General features: G+C 44.6%; 1 protein-coding gene across 2 annotated transcripts in view; it reads right to left on the reverse strand.

Moving 5' to 3' along the window:
* Positions 1-3,440: 3,440 nt before the first annotated feature.
* dpysl3 (dihydropyrimidinase like 3) overlaps positions 3,441-22,953 on the reverse strand; it is a 36,344-nt gene continuing 16,831 nt past the window's right edge. For both annotated transcript variants that reach the window (XM_061248312.1, XM_061248311.1), the window contains exons 5-14: positions 20,826-20,887; positions 20,234-20,314; positions 19,534-19,602; positions 18,626-18,746; positions 17,707-17,863; positions 15,913-16,054; positions 14,829-14,999; positions 10,713-10,892; positions 8,148-8,328; positions 3,441-5,600 (exon numbers count right to left, since the gene is read on the reverse strand). In XM_061248312.1, the coding sequence (XP_061104296.1) occupies positions 5,506-5,600; positions 8,148-8,328; positions 10,713-10,892; positions 14,829-14,999; positions 15,913-16,054; positions 17,707-17,863; positions 18,626-18,746; positions 19,534-19,602; positions 20,234-20,314; positions 20,826-20,887 (1,259 nt within the window). In that variant the 3' untranslated portion in view covers positions 3,441-5,505. The remainder of the gene's footprint in view (positions 5,601-8,147; positions 8,329-10,712; positions 10,893-14,828; positions 15,000-15,912; positions 16,055-17,706; positions 17,864-18,625; positions 18,747-19,533; positions 19,603-20,233; positions 20,315-20,825; positions 20,888-22,953) is intronic.

Genomic DNA, 22,953 nt, shown 5'->3' on the forward strand with positions numbered 1-22,953 from the left:
TGTGGGCTATTTTTTAATTTTTTTACTTTACAAATAGTGAATGTAGTGCCCTCTGGTGTATTGAATAGGTATTGTTCCTGCTCAAAGTTTAGTAAATCCCACTATTATCTTATTATCATTTATACTTGAAATTTCAGCCAATAGATATCCATGATTGATTTGATGTCTATGCTTTATTATAATCTAATTTCATTAGAGAAATTTGGAGAAGGTTGAACCATGCACAGCAAATTTAAAAACAGAAAATAATTCATCTCTGCCTCTTACAGGCAGGATAAACAGTAGGATAAACAAGTACTCACACAGAACAAATAAGAACGCCCTTTAGCCCGAAACTGTCAGGGGCACTAATTAGAGATGAAGAGTCAAAATCAATAGACTTCAAGTGCACAATGCCCCTCAAAAGTGTCACTTCCAAATGCCCCTGTCATGCTCCATCCAGACAACATTAAGCACCGCTGATTGCAGCTAGATTATCTTCAGTAGATTGACCCAGCCCCTGTGGAAAAAGAGCTGAAGACACTCAGAAAGGGACTGAGAATGTAGAAACACTGCAACACTTTCATTTCAGACATACAGCTTCCTCATTTTCACCTGTATAGAGTGGATCTTATGTGAAATCCACCAGAGTCTCCTTCAGGTTTTCGTGGCTCAAAAACAATACCATTAAATGCAAATGAATGTACTGGAATTTATATTAAAAAATGGCCATGTATGTGCATTTTCTCAAATCCACAAACTTTATGCTTCATACGGGACTCTCCAAATGGTCAAAAGGAAAGCACCCTAAAAACAATAACATTTAAATCTGATGGTGCTGGGGGGGATTTCAACAAAAACAATTCCACTGGGTAAAAAATAACAAGCCTAAATATAGAGCTCCTCGGTACCCAAGCAATCAGTTGAGGCCTGGCCTTTCGGAAGCAGGAAGCTGGGTTAGAATTGAATTGTTTGCCTTGCTTTAAAAAGGGCCAGTACACAAACTCCCAGATTTGGCACCTTGTGTTTGTGAAACCGCTTGAAAAATGAGGTCATAAATTAAGTTGAGGCCAGCCACTTTTAACCATTTCCACACCAGTGAACTAAACTTAAACTTACTTATCTGGCTAACTGAATAATCATGGTTTGTGGAACAGGCCCCAGCTATTAAGAGTGCAATGAATCAGGCAAAGAGAGTTGGGACCACTTTAAAGGGAACCCAAATGATTTTTCTTGAGATAGTCAAAGACTCTTTGAAAGGTTTTGTCTGGTCAGTACAGAAGATGAAAGCCACCAAATCTTTTCCATGAGCAAACCTTCAGCCGAGAAGAGATGCAGGCCTCGGGGTCAATAAAGGTTGGTCCAAAACTCACAGAAAGGCATTCTTTTTTTTATCACAATCACAGATTGGAGTTCATCTGGTGATATACACTCAGTGAGCACTTTATTAGGTATTTATTAGACTCATTTTGTAGATTTATTAAGTCTTCTGCTGCTATAGCCTATCCACTTAGAGGTTTCACGCATTATGGTTCAGAGATGCTCTTCTGCATACCACTGTTGTAATGTGTGGTTATTTGCATTACTGTCATTTTCCTGTCAGCTTTGACCAGTCTGGCCTTTCTCCTGAAACCTCTTTCCTTAACAATGCGTTTCTGCCTGCAGAACTGCTGCTCACTGGATGAGCCGCAGAAAATCCCAGGAGATCAGCAGTTTCTGAGATACTCAAACCACCACTTTTATTCTGCGAGCATAGAGCATTTACAATTAAAAGGCTGATGAAAAAGTAGGTGGGGAAGGTATGGAGACCCTCTAAACTATACACAGCCAGTGCCCCACACAGCCTCAACAAGTATTGTATTTAGTCTTATGTTTAGACTTTAAATCTTATTTTGATTACTTTTTTGCTACAGAAAAGACAAAATATTGCCATTTATGAGACAGGTTAACTCATAAAGATTTGCAGATGGGGTAAGAACATTTCACTTGTTAAGCAAACAGTAAGTTAAAACAAGCTAATATTTTCTACTTGGGGGGGGGGGGGGGGGTATGATTTTAAGTCTCATTACAAGACTAAAACACACTTTTTGCAGAGCTTTTTTGCACAATTAGAGCCTCATATTGCTGCCAGTATGGTCATGCCAGAAAGCCTGTTCGAACTAAATACACTCCATTATTATAAACTCTCAGAGAGTAATGTTATAACCCCCGGAATCTGGCAGAAAAAAAGTTTCAGCATTTTTTTTTTTTACATTATAGAAATGTGGCAGTGCATGTTGCAGTAAAAATATTATTGTTTTTTATTGAATATCTTCTGCTGAGTAGGGTAGTATCATAGTAGAATGTACGGATTATGACATTAAAACTAATTTCCCCTTCAAGGGACAACAATTAATGCCAGGTTTTAGGAAAATGATTAGTAATGTTAATCAAAATTCCTCGAAGATAATATCATGTTGGAGGATGGTAGAGATCTGCAAGATCCTAGAGAGCCTATAGCCTGTCAGTAGGAGTGCGTCATCGCCATACAAATACCTGTCATTGTAGTGAGGTTCATTGTCAGAGATTAAAAGCATTTTTGTGTGCTCACGATGATCTCTATAGAAACATCAACCCGGAACAGCTGCAGTGTGCGGCTACTGGGCTAGTGAGCTCTTGGCCAAGCAGACAGCTGTGCTGCTGATGATGATGATGATGAGAGAAATAAAACTGGACGTGTTTGTGCCAGAGAGGCGATACTCAGTCCAGTCATTAGTAGATAAAACTCTTTCTCCTTCTCATGCTCAGGACAAAGTTTAACATTCACAATTTCCTCCATGGCATACAGCAGGGCTGCTGTTGATTGAGGTGTTTGAAGTGAAAACCTACAGGATGGTATATCTACAGGAACAGGGTTGGACCGCCCTGGTTTACAGCTTCTGTGCTATGATCACAGGTGTAAAATCCGAGTTCAGAAAGTAAAAGTCCTCCCCTGCACTTTGTTCCAATCGCCTGGATTTGCTAACGACTGTAATTAGTGAAATCAGCTCATGTGAGGAAGACACACATGGCAGGATTTTTACTTTCTGACCCCCTGAACCTAACACCTCTAGCTATAATTAAAAACAACTTAACTTCAAGAGAAATAAATGAGCTTCTGCTGAATATCCTGCCCTAAAGCAACAAAAATGTAGCTCTAGTTGGTTTTGTAGCTGTTTGTAGACTGTTGCCAACAGGCCCGCAGCTATGAATTTGCAGTCTTAGGACAAAATATATTGGGTGCCCCACATCCTGGGCCCCCTCTGGCCGAGTTGTCCCCCGCCCTATCTGTAGCCCGGGTTGCTAATACTGCCAAATGAGAATAGTGACTTGGTGAATGATGTAAATTCACCGAGCTGAGGCAGGGGTCATCTTCCCACTCTATCTGGCCTACTGAACTCTTTCTGCATTACTGCACATTCATTAAAAAAACAATAACCACACAGATTGCAACTTGTATTTATTCAGGAAAAATCATACAACCACTCAACACTTCATTGGTTTTTGACCTGCCTTTTTCTGGGTTCTTGATACAACAGTAAAAAAGAAAGAACATAAAAACAATAATAAAAACAGTCAAACTAACATAAATATAACAACCATTTCAACGGTTTGCACACACAGCACTGTGATGTACTATTATTTTTAAACGTGACCTCATGTTCTTCCGTCAGTCGATTGGGATTGGTGAAAAAAAACGGCACCCAGCAAGCAATGCCATACTTTTCTCACCTCACTGAGCACTAAAAACATACAAAATTCCCCTTTTTCACACACTGTAATAACGGATGAGAGACTTCCAGAAGTTTTGTAACTGACAGTGAATCGGGAAGCCTGTTTTTCAGGTGCCGAATAGTGATAGAACCTCCTCTCCGGTTGTGGCCAGTTTAGCGTATGGAGTTTAGAATCAGAGTTGCTGAGACATATTGGGCGAAGGCAGTAGAACAGGGTGGACATCCTCCCTTGCCCCCGCCCTGAATGACGTAATGTGAAATGTGCTAGCTTCAGCCAGTCTGGCAGGACGGAGCCGAACTCAATTTAAGCTCTGGCGCTGAATATGTGCTTTGACGAAAAGCATAGCAAATGGAGCTACCTGACCATTTCAAAATCCTCTTTCTCTCATCACACTCTGCGCGGAACAGTGGCAAGGCAGGAAGTAGTTACCAGCGTTTGATTGCATAAACGAAAAGGACAGCATTTATTATTGTTAAAAGGAAATTAAAAAGTCCAAATACTGTTATTTCAAAGCAGGTTTTTCATTTTTATTTGTATTTCCATATCTTAACTTCCTAATATCAATTTCATCGCCAAAGTGAACTTACAAGAAATAATATTTTTATTTCTTGTTTGATTCTGGATTTTGTTTTTATTTATGAAGGCTGAATTTCCTTTTCCCAAATTGTTTGCAATTAATGTAAGATTAGAACAGGCATTAAGATTGAGATTAATAAGCAAATGCGAAGAACAATCACCCACAATGCGGCAGTACAGAGCGCGTTGAAAAGCATGGAACACTCCTCTAGCAGCGTGTTTGTACGTGCACAAGTGTCCGCACACCAGATACGCTTTATCTTGTTTTTAAATTATTATGCTATCAAATATTCCTGGTTCCACAACCCAAGGAAACAGCACTAACATCATTCACAAAGCTACGTTACATCTACTAGACTCACACTGCCACCTATCTAGGGTTGATGGGATTGCATGTTAACATTGCAATGGACTATTGCAAACTAGTAAGAAGACATCGAAAGCGTCATATAATCAAAAAAATCAAACATTCTGCAACATTCTGAAATAGTATTCCTTTTCCTAGAAAGCACAAATACAGAATCTTCTGACTGGTTACTAAACGTATAATACTTTAGGCCGCAATATATGTATAAAAATGCTTATGTTTGAAGCACCATTGAGAGGAATTTTTCGGGGAGCTTTTTTCCATCCAATAATTTTGAAAAACAAAAACTTAGTCACCATTCATTTCTACTGTCTCAGCTAATTCTGGTGATTATTTGTTTACAGCTGGTAGAAATTAATTAAGCTACACTCTGAGAAATTATGAATTTATGCAATGTGAAAATAATAATAATATTTTACCAGTGAGCCTTTCTTTTTGAAAATTAATTAATTAGCTCTAAACTTTCAAAGACTGTTTTTTGTGGCTGTGCTCCAACAGAGACGTCATAAAAAGGGCCATTACAAAGAATTATCCTCCTTTTTAATGCAATTCATTAAAGGTAAACCTCCAGTGACAATTTTAACTGAATTTACTAATGATAAAGTTACTGACATTGTTTTAGAAAATCCACTCAATAATAAGAAAAAGTTTTTATTATGTATTTCTGAGGAAAAGGAATACCAAGCTCTTAAATCTGTAGCAGGTAGCAGTCGTAATCGGTAAGGCATGAGGACTCAGTGTTTCGTCTGACTTAAACTTTAACCAATCATGTCTTTGTTCCCAGTGGCTGTGTTTTTTGGACACGTTTTGTTATTTTTCAGTTTCCTAATTTAGCTGAGAGAAGTGATGTTAGAGCGGCCACCAGGTGGCACTACAATGCGCCGTCCCGCTGGCCGAATGGGGGTTTCCTCTGTAGTGGGGGGACCTGCGGGGCAGAAAACACAGACACTTAGAGGCATATCCAACGTTAGGTCTGTTAGATCGGATTAAAGCGTCAGGCAAGCTGTCAAGATGTAAAACATTACATAACATTTTATTTAGCAGACACTCTTATCCAAAGCGACTTACAATAACAGTGCATATCGAGGTCATACAACAAACAACCGAACACGTCAGATAAGGTACAGTTCATATATGATTGGTTGTAAGGCCATGAACATATGTCCAGTACACAAGGTAGATAGTCTGTAACTACCACACAAAGACATCTACTGAAACAGACAATCCCGGATATCCGTGACCTTTTAGATAGTGACCTTTTCAGATCCAATAAGGATGAGACAGATATCTCAGGACAGAGTGTCCATTTCTACTGAAGACCAGTGCCCTGGGAGAGTAGTGTCTGGTTATATAAACCTCACAATATTAGCCTCCAAAAATCAGCAAACTACCAGACAATGAAAATATTACAGATATCCTACAGATATGTAGTATGCTGTATGCTGCTGGGTGTATACTGAAACACATCAGGCTATTGACCTAACTCAAGATCACAATGGCTGTACTTAATGAGAATTTAACCCGCACCCTTTAGGTTACAAGATGTAGGTTCCTTAGCCATTATACTACACAGCTGCTATCTGTGCAGCGGATATGACTGAGAGGACACACTGGAGTCTGAGGAGTAGACCCCCTTCCCTATCTCTCCACAGTCCCCCGCTGTGAATGTGAACCTTCGCAGGCTGATCATACTGATTATTTGCGGGGCCCGAAAATAGCTCGGAGAAGCATACAATGCTGTAAACAAGGCTCTGTCGAATCAAGCTTCTCAGAGAGACACAGAAACGCTCGGTCGAATCAGGCTTCTCAGAGAGACACAGAAACGCTCTGTCGAACGAGGCTTCTGAGAGAGACACGGAAACGCTCTGTCGCATCAAGCTTCTCAGAGAGACACAGAAACGCTCTGTCGAATCAGGCTTCTGAGAGAGACACAGAAATGCTCTGTCGAATGAGGCTTCTGAGAGACACAGAAACGCTCTGTCGCATCAAGCTTCTCAGAGAGACACAGAAATGCTCCGTCGAATCATGCTTCTGAGAGAGACACAGAAATGCTCTGTCTTCAGTACCACAAAGACAGACTGGATTAATGCTTTCCAGGAGAAATCAGTGTCCCCTCTAAAGATGTCACACACAAACTGCTCCCCTTAAAATGTTTACATTCTTCCACCGTAAACAGTTGCAGAGATGGCCAGTGATGTAAGATGTAATTTACCAAACAACCGCAGTGCTCTACCGATCACCTCAGTGAGCTGGAGACACGCCATGATAACATCTCATTCCTTCCATGGTAGAAGTATCAGCACCGTACGTGCTTTTCTACAGACTTATATAATCAGCTCTGGAGACAGTTTATTAAGATGTAATGTGGAAAGAGAAGATCTGTTAATGTTCCAGATGTGCACACGGCCGATAGTGAAACCTCAGAAACGCCCCAAAAACGGACACGCAAAGACAACAACAGGGAGAGAGAGACAGGTGGAGAAACAGAGGGAAACAGAATGAAGAGAAAGCGGAAGAGTGCAGTAGCCTTGGTAACGTCCATATTTAAGACTAAATCAAATGAGACGAACATCATAATGCATTTATGAAGGCCTGAGAGCCACAGACAACAAACCAATGCAACATATGCAAAACAAACAAATAAACAAACAAAGAAACAAACAAATCAGAGAAAGCAGCAGGACTGCAGAACTGAAGACACTTTCATCGCAAATGGGTCCACATAATTCCACAAAGCAATCTGGGGAAAAGCCCAATGTTTAGAAAAGGACCAATGAGGTATTCATTTCCCATGTACTGAGTTAACCAATCATTTTGAATGTAGCTTTGGCCCAAATCGATGTGTGAATTATAATGGCGTAATTATAATGCTTTGGGTCACACTTTACAATAAAGGTACAAGAATTGGCATTAACTAATGTAGTTGTTATCATGAACAAATTTATGTACATACTACTACTGTAACTAATGTATTCAATATATGAGTATTAATACATTAGCAAACCATAGGATAAACTTATAATTAGTTAACCATTAACAAATCCATTAACTTTTTTTCTCACTCAAATATGAATTGCCATTAATTGATGTAGCTGTTAAAATGAATGAATCATGTACAAATACATAAACAAGGCTGAATAGATTAATTTCTCAGTAGTTCAATGCTGAAAAAAATAGCTCAAGCTAGGTTTTGACACAGCTGGTAGCTGGCTGACCAGATCAAATCAGCTCCATACTCAACATGGTTTGACCAGCTCAAGCTATGTTTTAAACAGCTGGTACCGTAGCTAGTCATTTCAAGCTGGTCATGGCTGGATTTTACACCAGGGTTAGTTAGTTAACAGCTACAGTAGTTAATGCCCATTACTGTAAGCTTACTGTAAAGTGTGGTTATGCTCTGTTCAGGCAGGTCCTAGTACCTTCTCAGACGGCTCGGGGCGGGGGATGAGGTAAGAAAAGGATTTGAGCTCACCGCGTTGTGCAGGGTTACCTGCTAGACTGAATCCGGAGTGGTGGAGGTTCCTGACGGGCGCGGACTGTTTGGTGGGGGAGGTGCGGGTGGAGGCGGAGGGCGTGCCCCCGCGGGACAGGGGGGAGAAGTCGGACACCGGCCCGTCGTACATGCCCCGGGGAACTGCCCTCAGGACGGCCAGCTGGTCCAGAGGGAGAGAGTTATAGAGAGGCATTAAGACCAAGTAAGTGTTCATGGGTTCAGAGGAGTGCATATGGCTAACGGTCTCGGCGTGCATAAAAATCAATTTCACCCAGCTTTTTCATAGGGATGGAAGAACATGGTGACAGCCAGTTCCTGTCTCTCTGGTCATGTGATCAGAGCGGAATTTCTTCATATTCCCTGTGGGATTATTGGACTGAAATAAACTCTGTAACGGTGGGCCAGCACAAAGGAACATGGGAAGGCTGGGCTCTTTCCTCCTCTGTCTCTGTGGACCTCTCATTCACTACAGAGCAGAGGAGCCCAGGACAACATGCATACACTCAGTGACCACTTTATTAGGTGCTTATTAGACTTATTTTTTATTAGCCCAACCACATCAAGGTTTGCCACGTTGTGTGTTCAGAGATGCTCCACTGTTTGTAACGCGTGGTTATTTGAGTTACTGTCACCTTCCTGTCAGTCTGGCCCTTCTCCTCTGAGCTCTCTCATCAACAAGGCGTTTCGAGACTGTTGTGCATGAAAATCCCACTCATTCTGATGTTTGGTCTGAACAATAACCGAACCTCTTGATCATATCTGCATGCTTTCATGCATTGAGATGCTGCCATGTGATTGGCTGATTAGATATTTCTATTAATGAGCTGGTGTAAACGTCTACCAATAAAGTGGTCACTGTGTGTAGCTTGGAATCGTGTGAGTCTGAAGTCACACAGTGTGGTAGCAACTGCATCAGTAAAATGAACCATGAAGTCAAACATCCTTTAGTGTACCTTAGGCAAACACTAAGATCCTGGTCTCATCCTGATGATGCAATAAAACCCCCTTCTCTGCACATATCCACACCTTCAGTTGGGTGTAGAAATGAACAGCAGGCAACAGTCAGACATCACCATGGCAACACACAAGAGGCCAGGTGTTTTAAAGTGGGCGGTGTTGCCTGGGCAACCCTTCTACGGACAGAAGATTAATGTTGAGCTTCACAGTCAGCAAAAAAATCTGTCATCCTGCCCCCCCCCCCCACCGCCTCCACTCCCCACTCCTCCTCCCAACAGTTCTGATATTAGTGCCTTTTTGGCAACTTATGCCTGCATTACACACTCACATTGCTATTTTTACCTTAAGGTGAGCCAATTCTGAAAACAGCTCAGCTATTATGGATTTGACCACAGCTAGCAGTCCCACATTTCGTGTCTTTTATGGCTGCCCTCGGTGCACTGTGAGAGAAGCCAGCCATCCATTGTGTACTGTGCTCATAATCCATAGCAAAAATAAACAGGCGTGTTCGAATCAACAGTTCATCTCGCTTGGCAAGCTCTGGATTCTATTACCGCATCTAAACAGTATATCTCTGCGTGACGGCAGGCTGGGGGTGTTTGTTAGCCACTGCAAACACACCGACCGCAACGTGCGTCCGAAAGAAGTCATTTTAGCTTTTTCGGATGAATCACCGTTGGGGATGGATGAGCTAAAGTGTGGAGGCAGCCGGCTAGCACCTACAGCTAGCACCTAGAGCTAGCTGACTCTGTTGTTCACAATTCCCGCACCATCTCGCATCAAGTCACCCGCGGCAACGGGTGTTATTTCAGTCTGATCCGCCTTGCGATATTTCCACGAAACGAGGCCAGAGAAACAGACTTTCCTCTGGCACACAGACAGAGGCTAACGGGCACTGGCTGCCCTGTGTACCTGCCTGTGACACAAGCCCTTTACATGCCCGTGCCATGAGAGGAACAACCCCATCAGTGTTTCCACAGCAAACTGAAAACCTTGTGTCTGCAGTGCACACAACAGGGTTCTGCCGCAAAGTGCATGTGGTTTAGGATAACCTCCTTCCCTGACCAGGTGACCATAGCATACTTTACATAAGCCAAATGTGTCTGGGTGAACAAGATGGTAAGACCAGGGCCCTAGCACGATTAGTAACACCCGGAATCATCATAAAACTGGAATATGTACCTTTATCCAAAGCACTGTACAATTGATGCTTCTCATTAACCCGTTCACGCACATCACACTCACACAGCAACAGCGAATGATTGCCATGCAAGGCACCAATCAGCTCGTCAGGAGCAACTGGGGGTTAGGTGTCTTGCTCAGGGACACACCCAAGGCAGACTGCCAGATGACTGCTCTTACCTCCTGAGCCAATGTCGACCCTGAAGAAAAGCTGCTAACTCAGTAATCCTTTTCGCCTGATAATGGTATGGGTTCCATGAAGTGGAAAGACCTTCAGTGGAAGGTGTGTAAATGTATAGAGGAATTTGAGGGTCAATGTGGAGAATTCCCTCTCATTCAAGTCTGAGGCTATTGGAAGTTGTATGGATAAGATGGCGGAGTGGATTTTGAGTGAGGGGTTGGTACCTGTTTCCTGGCCTTGACGCGCTTGTAGGCAAAGTCGGGGAAGGGGGTGCAGGGGATGAAACGTCCCGTGCCGGAGGTAGCATGCAGGTTCCCGTCCTCCAGGACGATCTTGCCCTGGCAGATCACCACCAGTGGGGCTCCACGCAGCTCCATGCCCTCAAACACATTGTACTCAGCAGCCTGCGGGTATACAGGGAGGAACATACTACTGTCACAAAACTACAGCACTGTCATCATCATCAACATGATCATCAGCATCATCATCAATGCCATAATAATCATCATCATCATCATCAACATCAACATCAACATCAATGCCATAATAATCATCATCATCATCATCATCAACATCATCAACATCGTCATCCCCACCATCATCACCACCATCATCAATGCCATAATAATCATCATCATCAACATCATCAACATCATCATCACCACCATCATCATCAACATCATCATCAATGCCATAATAATCATGATCATCAACATCATCAACAGCATCATCGTCAATGCCATAATAATCATCATCATCATCATCAACATGATCATCAGCATCATCATCAATGCCATAATAATCATCATCATCATCATCATCAACATCATCAACATTATCATCACCACCATCATCAACATCATCATCAATGTCATAATAATCATGATCATCAACATCATCAACATCATCATCATCATCAACATCATCACCATCACCATCATCATCACCATAATACTAATCATCATCATCCTCATTGTCTTCATCATCCTCATCATCATTATCAACAACATAATAATCATAATCATGATCATCACCATTGCCTTCATCATCACCATCATCATCTTCATCATCTTCCTCATCATTGTCATCAACATCATTATCATCACATCAATGTAATGTAATGTAATGATACAGCCATACAGAACACTGCTCAATGCAGTGACCTCATCCTGACCCAGGCTTCCATGTCTTACAGGGAGATCTGGGGGACGGGTGTGTTAGTGTAGTTTAAAGCCAGTAAGCTCTGAAACATTGCTGTTCAAAGGTCATTTGCGAAAAATGTGGATGAAAAGTGGACAACCTCCAGCAACAGATTCCATTCAAAATATAATCACGGATGTTTAATTAGAGATAATGGAGTCTGGCCCTGAGGGCCTTAGTCACTGGTTTGGCTGGGGAGAGAGGAGTCGTGAGTGGTGAGTGATTGTGGTGGTGTGTGGTGTGAACAGGGCTTTGGGGAGGTGAGATCAGTGTAGTGAACAAGCAGGGGTTCTGGGAGGGGGGGTTGTGTAGTGTGAGTAGTGTGAGATTGGCAGGCTGTGTGTGTGTGTGCGTGTGTGTGTGTGCGTACGTGTGTGTATGCGAACAGGCTGTGTGTGTGTGTGCAAGCAGGGTGTGTGTGTGAGCATGTGTGCGAGCGTACACGGGCAGGGTGTGTGTGTGTGTGTGCGGGCAGGGTGTGCGTGTGTGTGTGTGTGCGGGCAGGGCGTGTGTGTGTGAGCAGGGTGTGTGTGTGTGTGTGCATGTGTGCGCGCGTGTGGGTGTGTGTGTGTGTGTGCGGGCAGGGTGTGTGTGTGTGTGTGTGCGGGCAGGGTGTGCGTGTGTGTGTGTGTGAGTGTGTGTGTGTGTGCGGGCAGGGCGTATGTGTGCAGATGAGGCCACGGCTCCGCTCTAATCAGCTGCATGTGTGGGAGAGAGAGTGGAGGCATAATCCTGACGTCCCTCCCCAGCCCTGATCCCTTTCTCATGCCCCTGATCTGACACACACAGACCAACAGCTGCCACTGCACAGCTGGGGCCAACGACTCCAAACATACCAATCTATCTCTGTTCCTCTATCACTCTTTATCACTCTCTCTCTTTCTGTGTCTCTTTCTCATTCTCTCCCTCCCTCCCTCTCTCTGTCTCTCTCCTTCTCCCCTCCTCTCTCCCTCCCTCTCCCTCCCTCTCTGTTTCTCTCCCTCTCCGTCCCTCTATCTCTCTCCCCTCCTCTCTCTCTCTCCCTCCCTCTCTCTCTCTCCCCCCTCTCTCTCTCTCTCTCCCCCTCTCTCTCTCTCTCTCTCTCTCTCCCCCCCCCTCTCTCTCTCTCCCTCCCACCCTCTCTCTCTCTCTCTCTCTCTCCCACCCTCTCTCTCTCTCTCCCTACCTCCACCCTCTCTCTCTCTCTCTCTCTCCCCTCCCCCCCTCTCTCCCCCCCTCTCTCTCTCTCCCTCCCACCCTCTCTCTCTCTCTCCCCCCCCTCTCTCTCTCTCTCTCTCCCCCCCCCCTCTCTCTCTCTCTCTCTCTCTCTCTCTCTCTCTCTCCCCCACTCTCTCTCTCTCTCTCTCCCCCCCCTCTCTCTCTCTCTCTCTCTCCCCCCCTCTCTCTCTCTCTCTCTCTCTCCCCCCCCCCTCTCTCTCTCTCTCTCTCTCCCCCCCCCCCCTCTCTCTCTCTCTCTCTCTCCCTCCCACCCTCTCTCTCCGGCCACAAGCTGTTGCTCTGGGCTGTTGTGTCCTCTCTGCACACGGCTCTTAGAACAATCTCTGTTTGCCAAAACTCAGGACACAAGCGTGTCCACTGCCAAGAGTGATGTCATACCCCCACCGCCCCCCCCACACACACACAAACCATAAATAAACAGACAGGACTTGGATAGTACACAAAATGTTAATTTAGTCACAAAACTTTAGGACCAAGAGTTACAGCACACACAGCCTCATAATCTTTTGATATAATACAAATGGATGACACAAAAAAAAAAAGATGTATTTTTATTGAAAGTCCCTCGTAGTGGGTTTCAGCAGTCGAACATATGGTTCTCAAGATGAAGACCAGAGACTCATGTCCCCCTAGAGGGGACAGAAATGAATTGCCTGGCTTTAGGAGGATAGAGTCGTTTACTGTACTTTAAAACATTACAGCCGTTTTAAAATGGAGGAACAGCAGCTCCTAACTCCTAACAGAGCTGTCCGGGAGTGTGCAGGGATACATGTTACACGGAGAGGAAATGGGATGATGACATCATTCTATAAGAACCTGGGTCTCACTGGACCTTTTCCACATATGGGAAAGCTATCGAAGCTTTCTCTTCCGAATTCTGGCATTCTCTCTCTCTTCTCTCTCTCTCTCTAACTCTTTCATGCTTCTTCTCTTTTTCATACTTTCTACTCCCTCTTTTCCATCTCTCTGTCACCCCGCCCCCCCCCCCCCCTCCCTTTCCCTCTCAGGTTTGCAGGAAATCGAGTAAATGGTTCAAGCCTTGATTTCCTGTTCCACTGCTGCCTCGGTTAACCCCGCCCACCCCACATTCTGCTTCCTGTTTCCAAGGCGACAAGGGACATGCGAGGTAAACTCTTGCAGCACAGATCACCAGATCATACGACATGTATTTTTCAGCCAATCGGAAGAGGCTCTTGCAAGGGAACAAGTCGCAGTTACCTTGTTTACCCACTAAATATTTTCCAATGTTTTTGCCCGTGTGGAAAGTTATGATTTTGAGGGGAAAAAAGAATGTAAATCCTGTTTGTCATAGAGTTAAGGGTTATGGTTGGATTGAGAAAATGGATTAAGAGGAGAACTGAGTCAGCAGAGGGAGGTTTGGCTGCTGTGTCCTGTTCCATAAAGGTGAAGCCATAATGCACTTCTCCCTCTCTATATTTCCCATCATTAAAGGGGATCATACTTTCATAAAATAACTAAATAAAGTAATATTTCACATAGAGTTATTGTATTAAGTAGTGGAGTCTTATTGGCTAGAAACATCCAAAGGGAGTTAATTCCATTTCAGATGAGCTTATAGGTCAGTAGAGAACCGCCAGTTCTCTGCAAAAGCAAAGTATGTTTTTCTTTGTGGCTACAATGGTTTTCTCTATGTTGTGATGTACAATCATAGGAAGGGCAGCAGAACACAATAAATAACTGTACCCACTGTAATAGAATAAATGTTTAACCCTTTTAAGTGTGAGATCACAATTACGCAATTAGAATGTCCTTAACCAAAAACATTCTAATGCTGACGTAACAATCACTAACGGTAACTGAAGTTCTAGAGTTGGAGTTCTAGAACACAGACGTAGAATTTAGAAAAAACAACATTCCAGAAAACCTACTCTGCAGCGAGTTAAAGAAGATTGGGCTCTTACCGAGTGGTGTGTCTTAGCCGTTATGGTCCTGACGGCATCCGAATCCCAGATCACCAGGTCGCAGTCTGAGCCAACGGCGATCCGGCCCTTCCTGGGGTACAAATTCAGGATCTTGGCCGCGTTGGTGCTGGTCACAGCAACAAACATGTTCTCGTCCATTTTGCCTGTGACCTGTGTGAAGCAAGAAAGTCCCAACTGAATGTTCTCAGTGTTCCGTGTGGTAACTGCTTGGCTCTGCATAACATTCTCTCGTAATGCTGCTTTTGAATTTTCAGACCTTTGGCCTTTTAATTTGTCCAGCTCAATGTCGTCACCGCCAGCCAAAAGGGCCCCTCACAGACATGTCTCAGCTTTGATAATTAAAAGTGATGATAACAAAATGGCAGTGAACTGTCCAGAAAACAATACTGCTCTTGTTTCCATATTTGACAGTGAAAAATGTGAAGGAAAGAATTACACGGAGGGAACAAGAGGAAGTAAACAAGGAGAGAGGGGAGAGCAAGGGAGGAGAGATGCTGGAGAGATAGAGAACATCAATGAAGGAGTAAAAGAGGGGTGACATTGGCTCAGGCGGTAAGAGCAGTCGTCTGGCAGTCGGAGGGTTGCCGGTTTGATTCTGCCCAGGGTGTGTTGAAGTGTCCCTGAGCAAGACCTAACCCTCAAATGCCCCTGACGAGCTGGTTGGTGCCTTGCATGGCAGCCAATGACCGTTGGTGTGCGAGTGTGTGTATGAATGGATGAATGAGAAGCAATGTACAGCGCTTTGGATAAAGGCGCTATATAAATGCCAACCATTTACCTTTTAAAACTGAAGGGCAGAAGACTGCATTAAGAGAGAAATTATAATTGAAAAGCAGATTGAGTGGTGCAATGACAGAATGTACAGTATATCACACACATAAATCACCTGAGCAGGAACTCAATAACTGTCTATAAGGAGAACGAAAGAGAGGGGAGGAGAAAAAGAAAAAGATAGAAACAGAGAGACAAAGAGAGTTATAGAGGCAGAGAGCAAGAGACAGAGAGTGACAGAGAGAGAGAGAGAGAGAGAGTGGGGGGGGAGAAACAGAAAGTCTAGTCTCACCACTGCTTTGTCCCAGATCAGTGACATCCTCTCCTCCACACCGTTCACACCCTCAGGGATCTGGGTGAAGTCATCCTTTCCAATGGCCTTCTGGGCCACGCTGAAGGTGCAGTGGGCACTTCCTGTCACATTCAGGTCACCGCTGAGGAAACAGGAAGTGAGGTCACTCCATAAAAAACACAATAACCCAGAATGCAAAGTAAGAATGCAGAGTCAGCACAAATGACTTGTTCCAGGAAGCTGCAGTGGCACTACATCAGGGCAGCTCAAACCTGTTCCTGGAGATCTACCGTCCTGTAGCTTTTCATTTCAACCCCAATTTGGCACGCCGGATTGTACATATTAGCAGCTCTGTGAGATCCATAGCGGTTGAATGAGGTGCGCTTTGTTAGGCTTGGTGTGAAAACCTACATGATGGTAGATCCCCAGGAACAGGGTAGGACAGCCCTGCTCTAGCTGTTGAATGAAGTGTGCTTTGTTAAGGTTGGAGTGAAAACGTACAGGTGGGTAGATCTCCAGGTACAGGGTTGGACAGCCCTGGTCTATATGCTTTGGCAAACACATCAGTGAAGGTTACGCTCATTATTATGCCTTCAGTTTCAGCTGGATCATGGGTGCACAACTACAGTCCTGGAGGGCCAGTCTGTATGCTGTTTTTCCTTCCAACCAATAACCTTAGTTTTAGTCTTCTGACAGTTGTATAACCTATGCTGGTTCACTCCTGTACTTGTTACACATACAGTCTGCAGCTGTGGCTGGTGTTTATACAAATGTCAGATCAAGTTATGATCAAGCTAATTAAATAATTAATAGCAGAAGTTGGCACAAAATCCTGAAACGGACCAGCCCTGGTTGTGCTCCCCTGAGCTCCAGCCTGGCTTCAATGAAGAGCAAATGAGTGATGATTTCCACCCATCCAACCCCTCTATACGTGCGTATCATCTACTACAAACTCTTTCAGGAAAATCAGCATGTTGCTGTTTGGTAAATGAAAGGCTAATTTGATAATGACTCCTTCAGGGCAAACTGGACTACACAGTGTAGGACAGCGTCAAGCAGCTGGGGTAAAATGTATAAATGAGAACACGCTGCACGCTAGGGTCTGCTGTTACGAGTTACAGACGACTTCCTTCCCTGCGACTGTTTAACTCTCGCTGAGGAAAGGCAGAACAGACTACACTGTGTAAAAGTGTGCACCATTAGTTAAGCTTTCCCCATCCATTTTAGCACACACAGGTCTGCTTAGTGCCATAATCTCCTGAGACACTGCAGAAAAAAACATTTAGAACAGTCTTTTTCCACACAATACAAGTGTCTTGTTGAAGTGAAAATATTTTTGTTAATATTATTTCTTTTATTTTTATTCAATGTCCATTGAAGTGTAGGTTTAAGCATCTTTAGGTTAAAACCAGTCTGCCCCAAAGGCTAGTGCATAATAGGCTGCAGCGTTGCCAAGGGAACGGAATGATTTGCCAGGATATCCGTCATTCGTCACGCTCCACTGACCTAGTCTGGTCAATCGTAGTCTGTCTGTCAGCGAGATACAGCGAGATACAGAATTTCTCAGTGAAATCAATGTCTTTCTAAGCCTGGGTGGTGGAAGGCGGAGCTGGATCACGAACGAGAACACGTGCTTGACTGCATGCTCTCCAACTGACAGCAAGTTGCAGTGAAGATTACGAGCACTCACAAACTGGACACTCCAAATGTGGAGAAAATAGGTCAATAAACCGCAATCGCTCAGTCAAAGAAAGAGGCAATGTCACGGTGTAGGCATTAGGTGGCGCTCTTTACCTGGCTAATAAGGTGTTCAGGTAATCCGGGGTGGTGGGGTCTGGACTGAGAGGTGGTGATGTCACAAAGGATGCTGCCTTGGCCCAGTTCTTGCTCCAATAGTGCGTGCCGTCTGTCCCAAGGCTGGCCGTGATTGGCTCACCAAACACAACATTGCCTAGGAGGCAGCAGAAGATTTTCTTTATTTGACTGAGACTAAAACCAGTCCCATTGCAAGGAGAATTTGACCTCAGAAGGTCTCTGGATAAATTTGCATGTTGTGCATTTCAACAGTGATTACTGCTTTTGACATAAACCAGAGAGGCTAATTTAACTGAATTACCCTCAGTGGTCAATGTCTCTGAAATGCGTTGATTCCTCAGCTGATATGAAAGTCTATTTTCTTATGTTTACACACCATGTTGCTCTGCGGTGACACGACCAATCGAAACCCTGAAAACCAATCAAAAGGCTGAATAAGACGGCCAAGACACGAGTCAGGGAGTGAAGGTCGTTTGAAAAGAACGCTCAACAGAGGCGCTCACGCAAGGCCACCACGGGACTCGGGCGGGGCTCTGTCATGCAGACGGAGAACATGTTTCTGACTCACTCGCACAGAGAAACACTTTCACATACACCGCTCACAAAGGTGTCTGCTTTCTGTCCACAGACACAACTGGGCTCGATAAACGTCACAGTCGTTTAGGGAGACCCGCCTGTGTTGGCACATTAACTGAAGGTTTTGGGTTCAGGTAAAAAAAATTTAATAAAATGTTTCTTTTGCGTTTTGGAGACATATGCCAGACCAGACCAGATGTAACGTGCATGGGAATAATGACTGAGTCATCGCTATGGATACAGCAGCTTTCCCGCCATGGCAACGCAGGTACTGGTGATAACACTGGTGGCACATGTGACTGATACATGGAGGATCACGCACCTTTTTTCCTGGCCTGGGAGATGATGTCTGCTGCACTTTTGCTCATGACCTTGGTGATGTAGAGGGGGCAGTTTGTCTGGCTGGCAATGGTGATGGAGCGGAACACTGCTTCTGCCTCCAACTGTAGAGGGGTGCAGCGACAAATGAAGACATACACCAACGCACACACACATACACACACACACTCACATACACACACACACATGCACACACACATACTCCAACGCACACACACATACACACACACTCACATACACACACACACACATGCACACACACATACACCAACGCACACACACATCACATGCACACACACATACACCAACACACAAACACAGGCACACACACACACATACACCAACACACACACACACACATGCACACACACATACACCAACACACACACACACAGGCACACATACACATACACCAACACACACACAGGCACACACACACACACATACACCAACACACACACACACACACACACAGGCACACATACATATAGTATGAACACAAACACATGCACACACATAGCGTGGTTTCTGACCTGTCACAACATTTCTGGGTTTATTACTGAATTACTAAATTAAGATCATTAGCATACAGGAGTGTAGCTGCTAAACTCATATCATTAGCATACAGGAGTGTAGCTGCTAAACTCAGATCATTAGCATACAGGAGTGTAGCTGCTAAACTCAGATCATTAGCATATAGGAGTGTAGCTGCTAAACTCAGATCATTAGCATACAGGAGTGTAGCTGCTAAACTCAGATCATTAGCATACAGGAGTGTAGCTGCTAAACTCAGATCTTTAGCATATAGGAGTGTAGCTGCTAAACTCAGATCATTAGCACTGTGTGGTCAGTGTGAGAGCTTCAGAGGGATGGACTCCTCCTCATGTTCACCTCCTCTGGTCGGCTCAGAACGTGCCCCTCCGGGCCGGTGATCCCGATCTCCAGCATCCGCGCTTGCTCCTGTGGGACAGACACACACAGGCCCCGTTCACACCCCTGTCCCAGCACAACATCCCGCAACGGGGACAATCAACTCCCGGTCTTCCAGGGCTGAGAGCCCTCCCTTTACCTGGGAGTCAGCTGTGAAGACTGGCCAATCAGTAGCACTACTTATTCTGTTAATTACCCAAGAGAAAAGAAAACCGGGGCTGGATTTTGATTTGAGGGGCTGAGTGCTACAAGCACCCCTTTTTTCTAAATAAATGTTCCCACTTCAGTTATCTTAATAAGCCCAATAGAGTTAGCTTCCTTTGTGTATTACAGTACTAAAAATTACATTGTGACAGATCTGCCAAATTCTTTGACGTGTAAGTTCACAGACGTGTTACAAGCGTTCTCAACGTAGAGCATTGACAAAAAAATGTTGCTTATATTAGCATGTTGCTAATATAGTCATTTTACAGAGGTGAATATCTACTCAAGTCATTAATGTCACATATTTTGCTCAACAGTTTTCAACCCCCATTTGTAACTTTCTGTCAGAAAGTGCAACTGTACAACGACTAAGCCAGGCTGTCTCTGAAGCTACCCCTGCTCAGACAAGGCCATAGTGAGTTTTAATGACGCTTCTGGGGGGAAGTAAGTGGGTCACCTCTGCGATGATCTCGCCGTTCTCTGCATGGACCTGCACAATGCCGCCATTTTCTCCCAGGAAGGTGAAGATCTCATACAGCTGAAACGGAAACAGAGGTATCGCACACCGTTAAAGCCTGAACGCGCTAACTCATCCACCACAAACGCATATACACAACCTCACACACACTGCCTCAGCACATTGAGATATGCAGAGACAGGGGGCACTAACGATGTAGCAGATTTCTCATGCTAAGCCCTCCCAGGACTAGGACTCCAATGCTACAAATAAACCTCAACTACTAGGTGGGTAGATTTTGGTATGTTTTCATGGTCATGGTAGAAATTCTACAGGCAAACCAATTCTTCTGCACTTTCTGCAGCTGGTCGAATCAAATCTGACGGCACAGATGCAGAAACGTGTGGGAGTGACAGAAGATCTGTGCAGTGCACCCAGGCTCCTGAGTGCCCAATCAGCACCGCATACTGAAACCGCCCAATCAGCACCTCTGACTGAAAGCACCGAATCAGCACCTCTGACTGAAAGTGCCCAATCAGCACCTCAGAACTGTGACATTTCAGAGACTGCGTGAGGCACTCTGCCGACCTACCTCACTGTTACTCATCTGGTACAGATCCTTATACGCCATGTAGACCTGGAAGGAGTTCACTCCTGCAGAAAGAGGGAGAGAGAGAAAGAAAGAAAGGAGAGTGAGAGCAGTGATGATAACTGTGGCCCGTTGTGAAATGGGACACACATTCCTGCAGGAGTCCATATCATTCCATCACCGACCACCGTGGCTCTGCCCCTAGCAACCGTCACCGAGGAGCCTCCTAACATCTGCGGTTTATAACGAGGTGGATCATCTTCCTCCTCTTCTCCATAATTAGGTCAAATTGGGCCAAAGATCCACAGAGGGTGCGCAATGCCCCACCCTCCTTACACATGTGGCTGCTGTTCAAGTCAATGCCCAAAAACACACCTCAGAAAGCTCAATGTGGAGGACTAAGGAATGGCGGGATATTTGAAATCAGTTAAATAAACAACAAGTCCACCCCTAACACCCCCCCCAGTTTGCTTTTAATATCACATTCCTGTGGCTTCGCTGTGATTGACCAGAAGGCAGGCAGTATGATGTCATCTTGGTCGCCTAGCTCAAAGGCAGGTTCTCTCAACTCTCGCTTTCCTACGGGAAATCCAAAATGGCTCCCCTATTTTTTGCTGGCTATGCAAGAACTTAAAAATAGATACGGATACGGGCTAAGACAATGCCCCTCCCAGGAACATAGAGTGTTTCTTCTGCCCCCGAGTGATGAATGATGTGGGAGGGCCCTGCTAAAGCAGACTGGCAAGCAGAGGCATTGTTTACACAGCCCAGGCTAATATCTTTCCCAGGCCTAAGACGGGCCTCAGTGCCAGCACACATCTGGTGCTCCCCGGCCTAGGCCTCGCTCTCTCTCTCTCTCTCCCTCTCTCTTTTTCTCTCTCTCACACTCCCTCTTCCCCTCTTCCCCTCTCTCTCTGTCTCTCTCTCTCTCTCTCCACGGCTGTTTGGGAACGGGACAGGGGCAGGGGCGGGGCCTAGTGGGCGTGGCCTCCGTGCCGACGCATTCAGCACACATTACGGGATCCAGAGGATTGCTGTTGGCAAACACGCACTGTGCTACCTGCGACTAGGGGTGTACAGGGACGACACTGTATCCCAACAATATTATCTTTATCTGTACTCTTTCCATTTAATGCTCACTTCTTCCAATACCTTCCCAGTGTTATTTTCTTCAATTCGAGGAAGAAAAACACATGAACCGCTTCTCATTGGCCTCCACTGGCTTCCTATTGCCGCACGCATCCGTTTCAAGGCCCTAGTGTTGGCATTTCAGGCTGCTAAGGGGACTGCCCCACCTTACATTCAATCCTTGATCACTCCCTACTCCCCAGCTAGACCACTCCGGTCTGCCAGCTCTGGTCGCCTTATGGTTCCCTCTCTACGTGCACCTGACGGTCGAGCTGCACGTTCACGCCTGTTTTCCGTTCTGGTTCCTCAGTGGTGGAATGACTTGCCTACCACTGTCAGAACAGCAGAATCCCTCCCCCTATTTTGACACAGACTCAAAACCCACCTTTTCAAATTCTACCTTAGTCCTCCTTCCTGATTTCCCCTGCCCCTCCTTTCTGATATCCCTATCCTTGTCTAACCCCCCCCCCCCAAAAAAAAAAAAAAAAATGCACTTATGATGACAACTATGTTTAGAACAGCATTTCATGTGTATTTTGGATGTGATGCTTTGACTTATGGTAGATGTGATGTGATGCTTTGACTTATGGTAGAACCTATGCACTTGTAAGTCGCTTTGGATTAAAAGCATCTGCCAAATGACTAAAATGTAAATGTAATGTAAAATGAACAAATACAATAATTCATGGCCTATTTGGGTTTGGATACTCCAATTTACGATTTAAACTGAGTTCCAAATGTCTCTGCTGAAATTTATGAGACACACAGCAATATGTTGCACATAAAGGTTTATGGTACACGATAAAGTGATAATACATGCTAGAATATATATAGGATGATTTTCCCAATTGTATCTCATCAATTCCTAATGCAGTGACAATATTTGCAAAAGCTTGTGGATTAGATTTTTTTTTACAACACAGCAGTGACAGTGACTATTTTGTCTTATGAATAACTTGCAGCTTTTCCTTCTGATGTTTCATTTAGATATGCATATGAATTC

Source organism: Conger conger, chromosome 7 (assembly GCF_963514075.1).
Source record: "Conger conger chromosome 7, fConCon1.1, whole genome shotgun sequence".
NCBI classification, from domain to species: domain Eukaryota; kingdom Metazoa; phylum Chordata; class Actinopteri; order Anguilliformes; family Congridae; genus Conger; species Conger conger.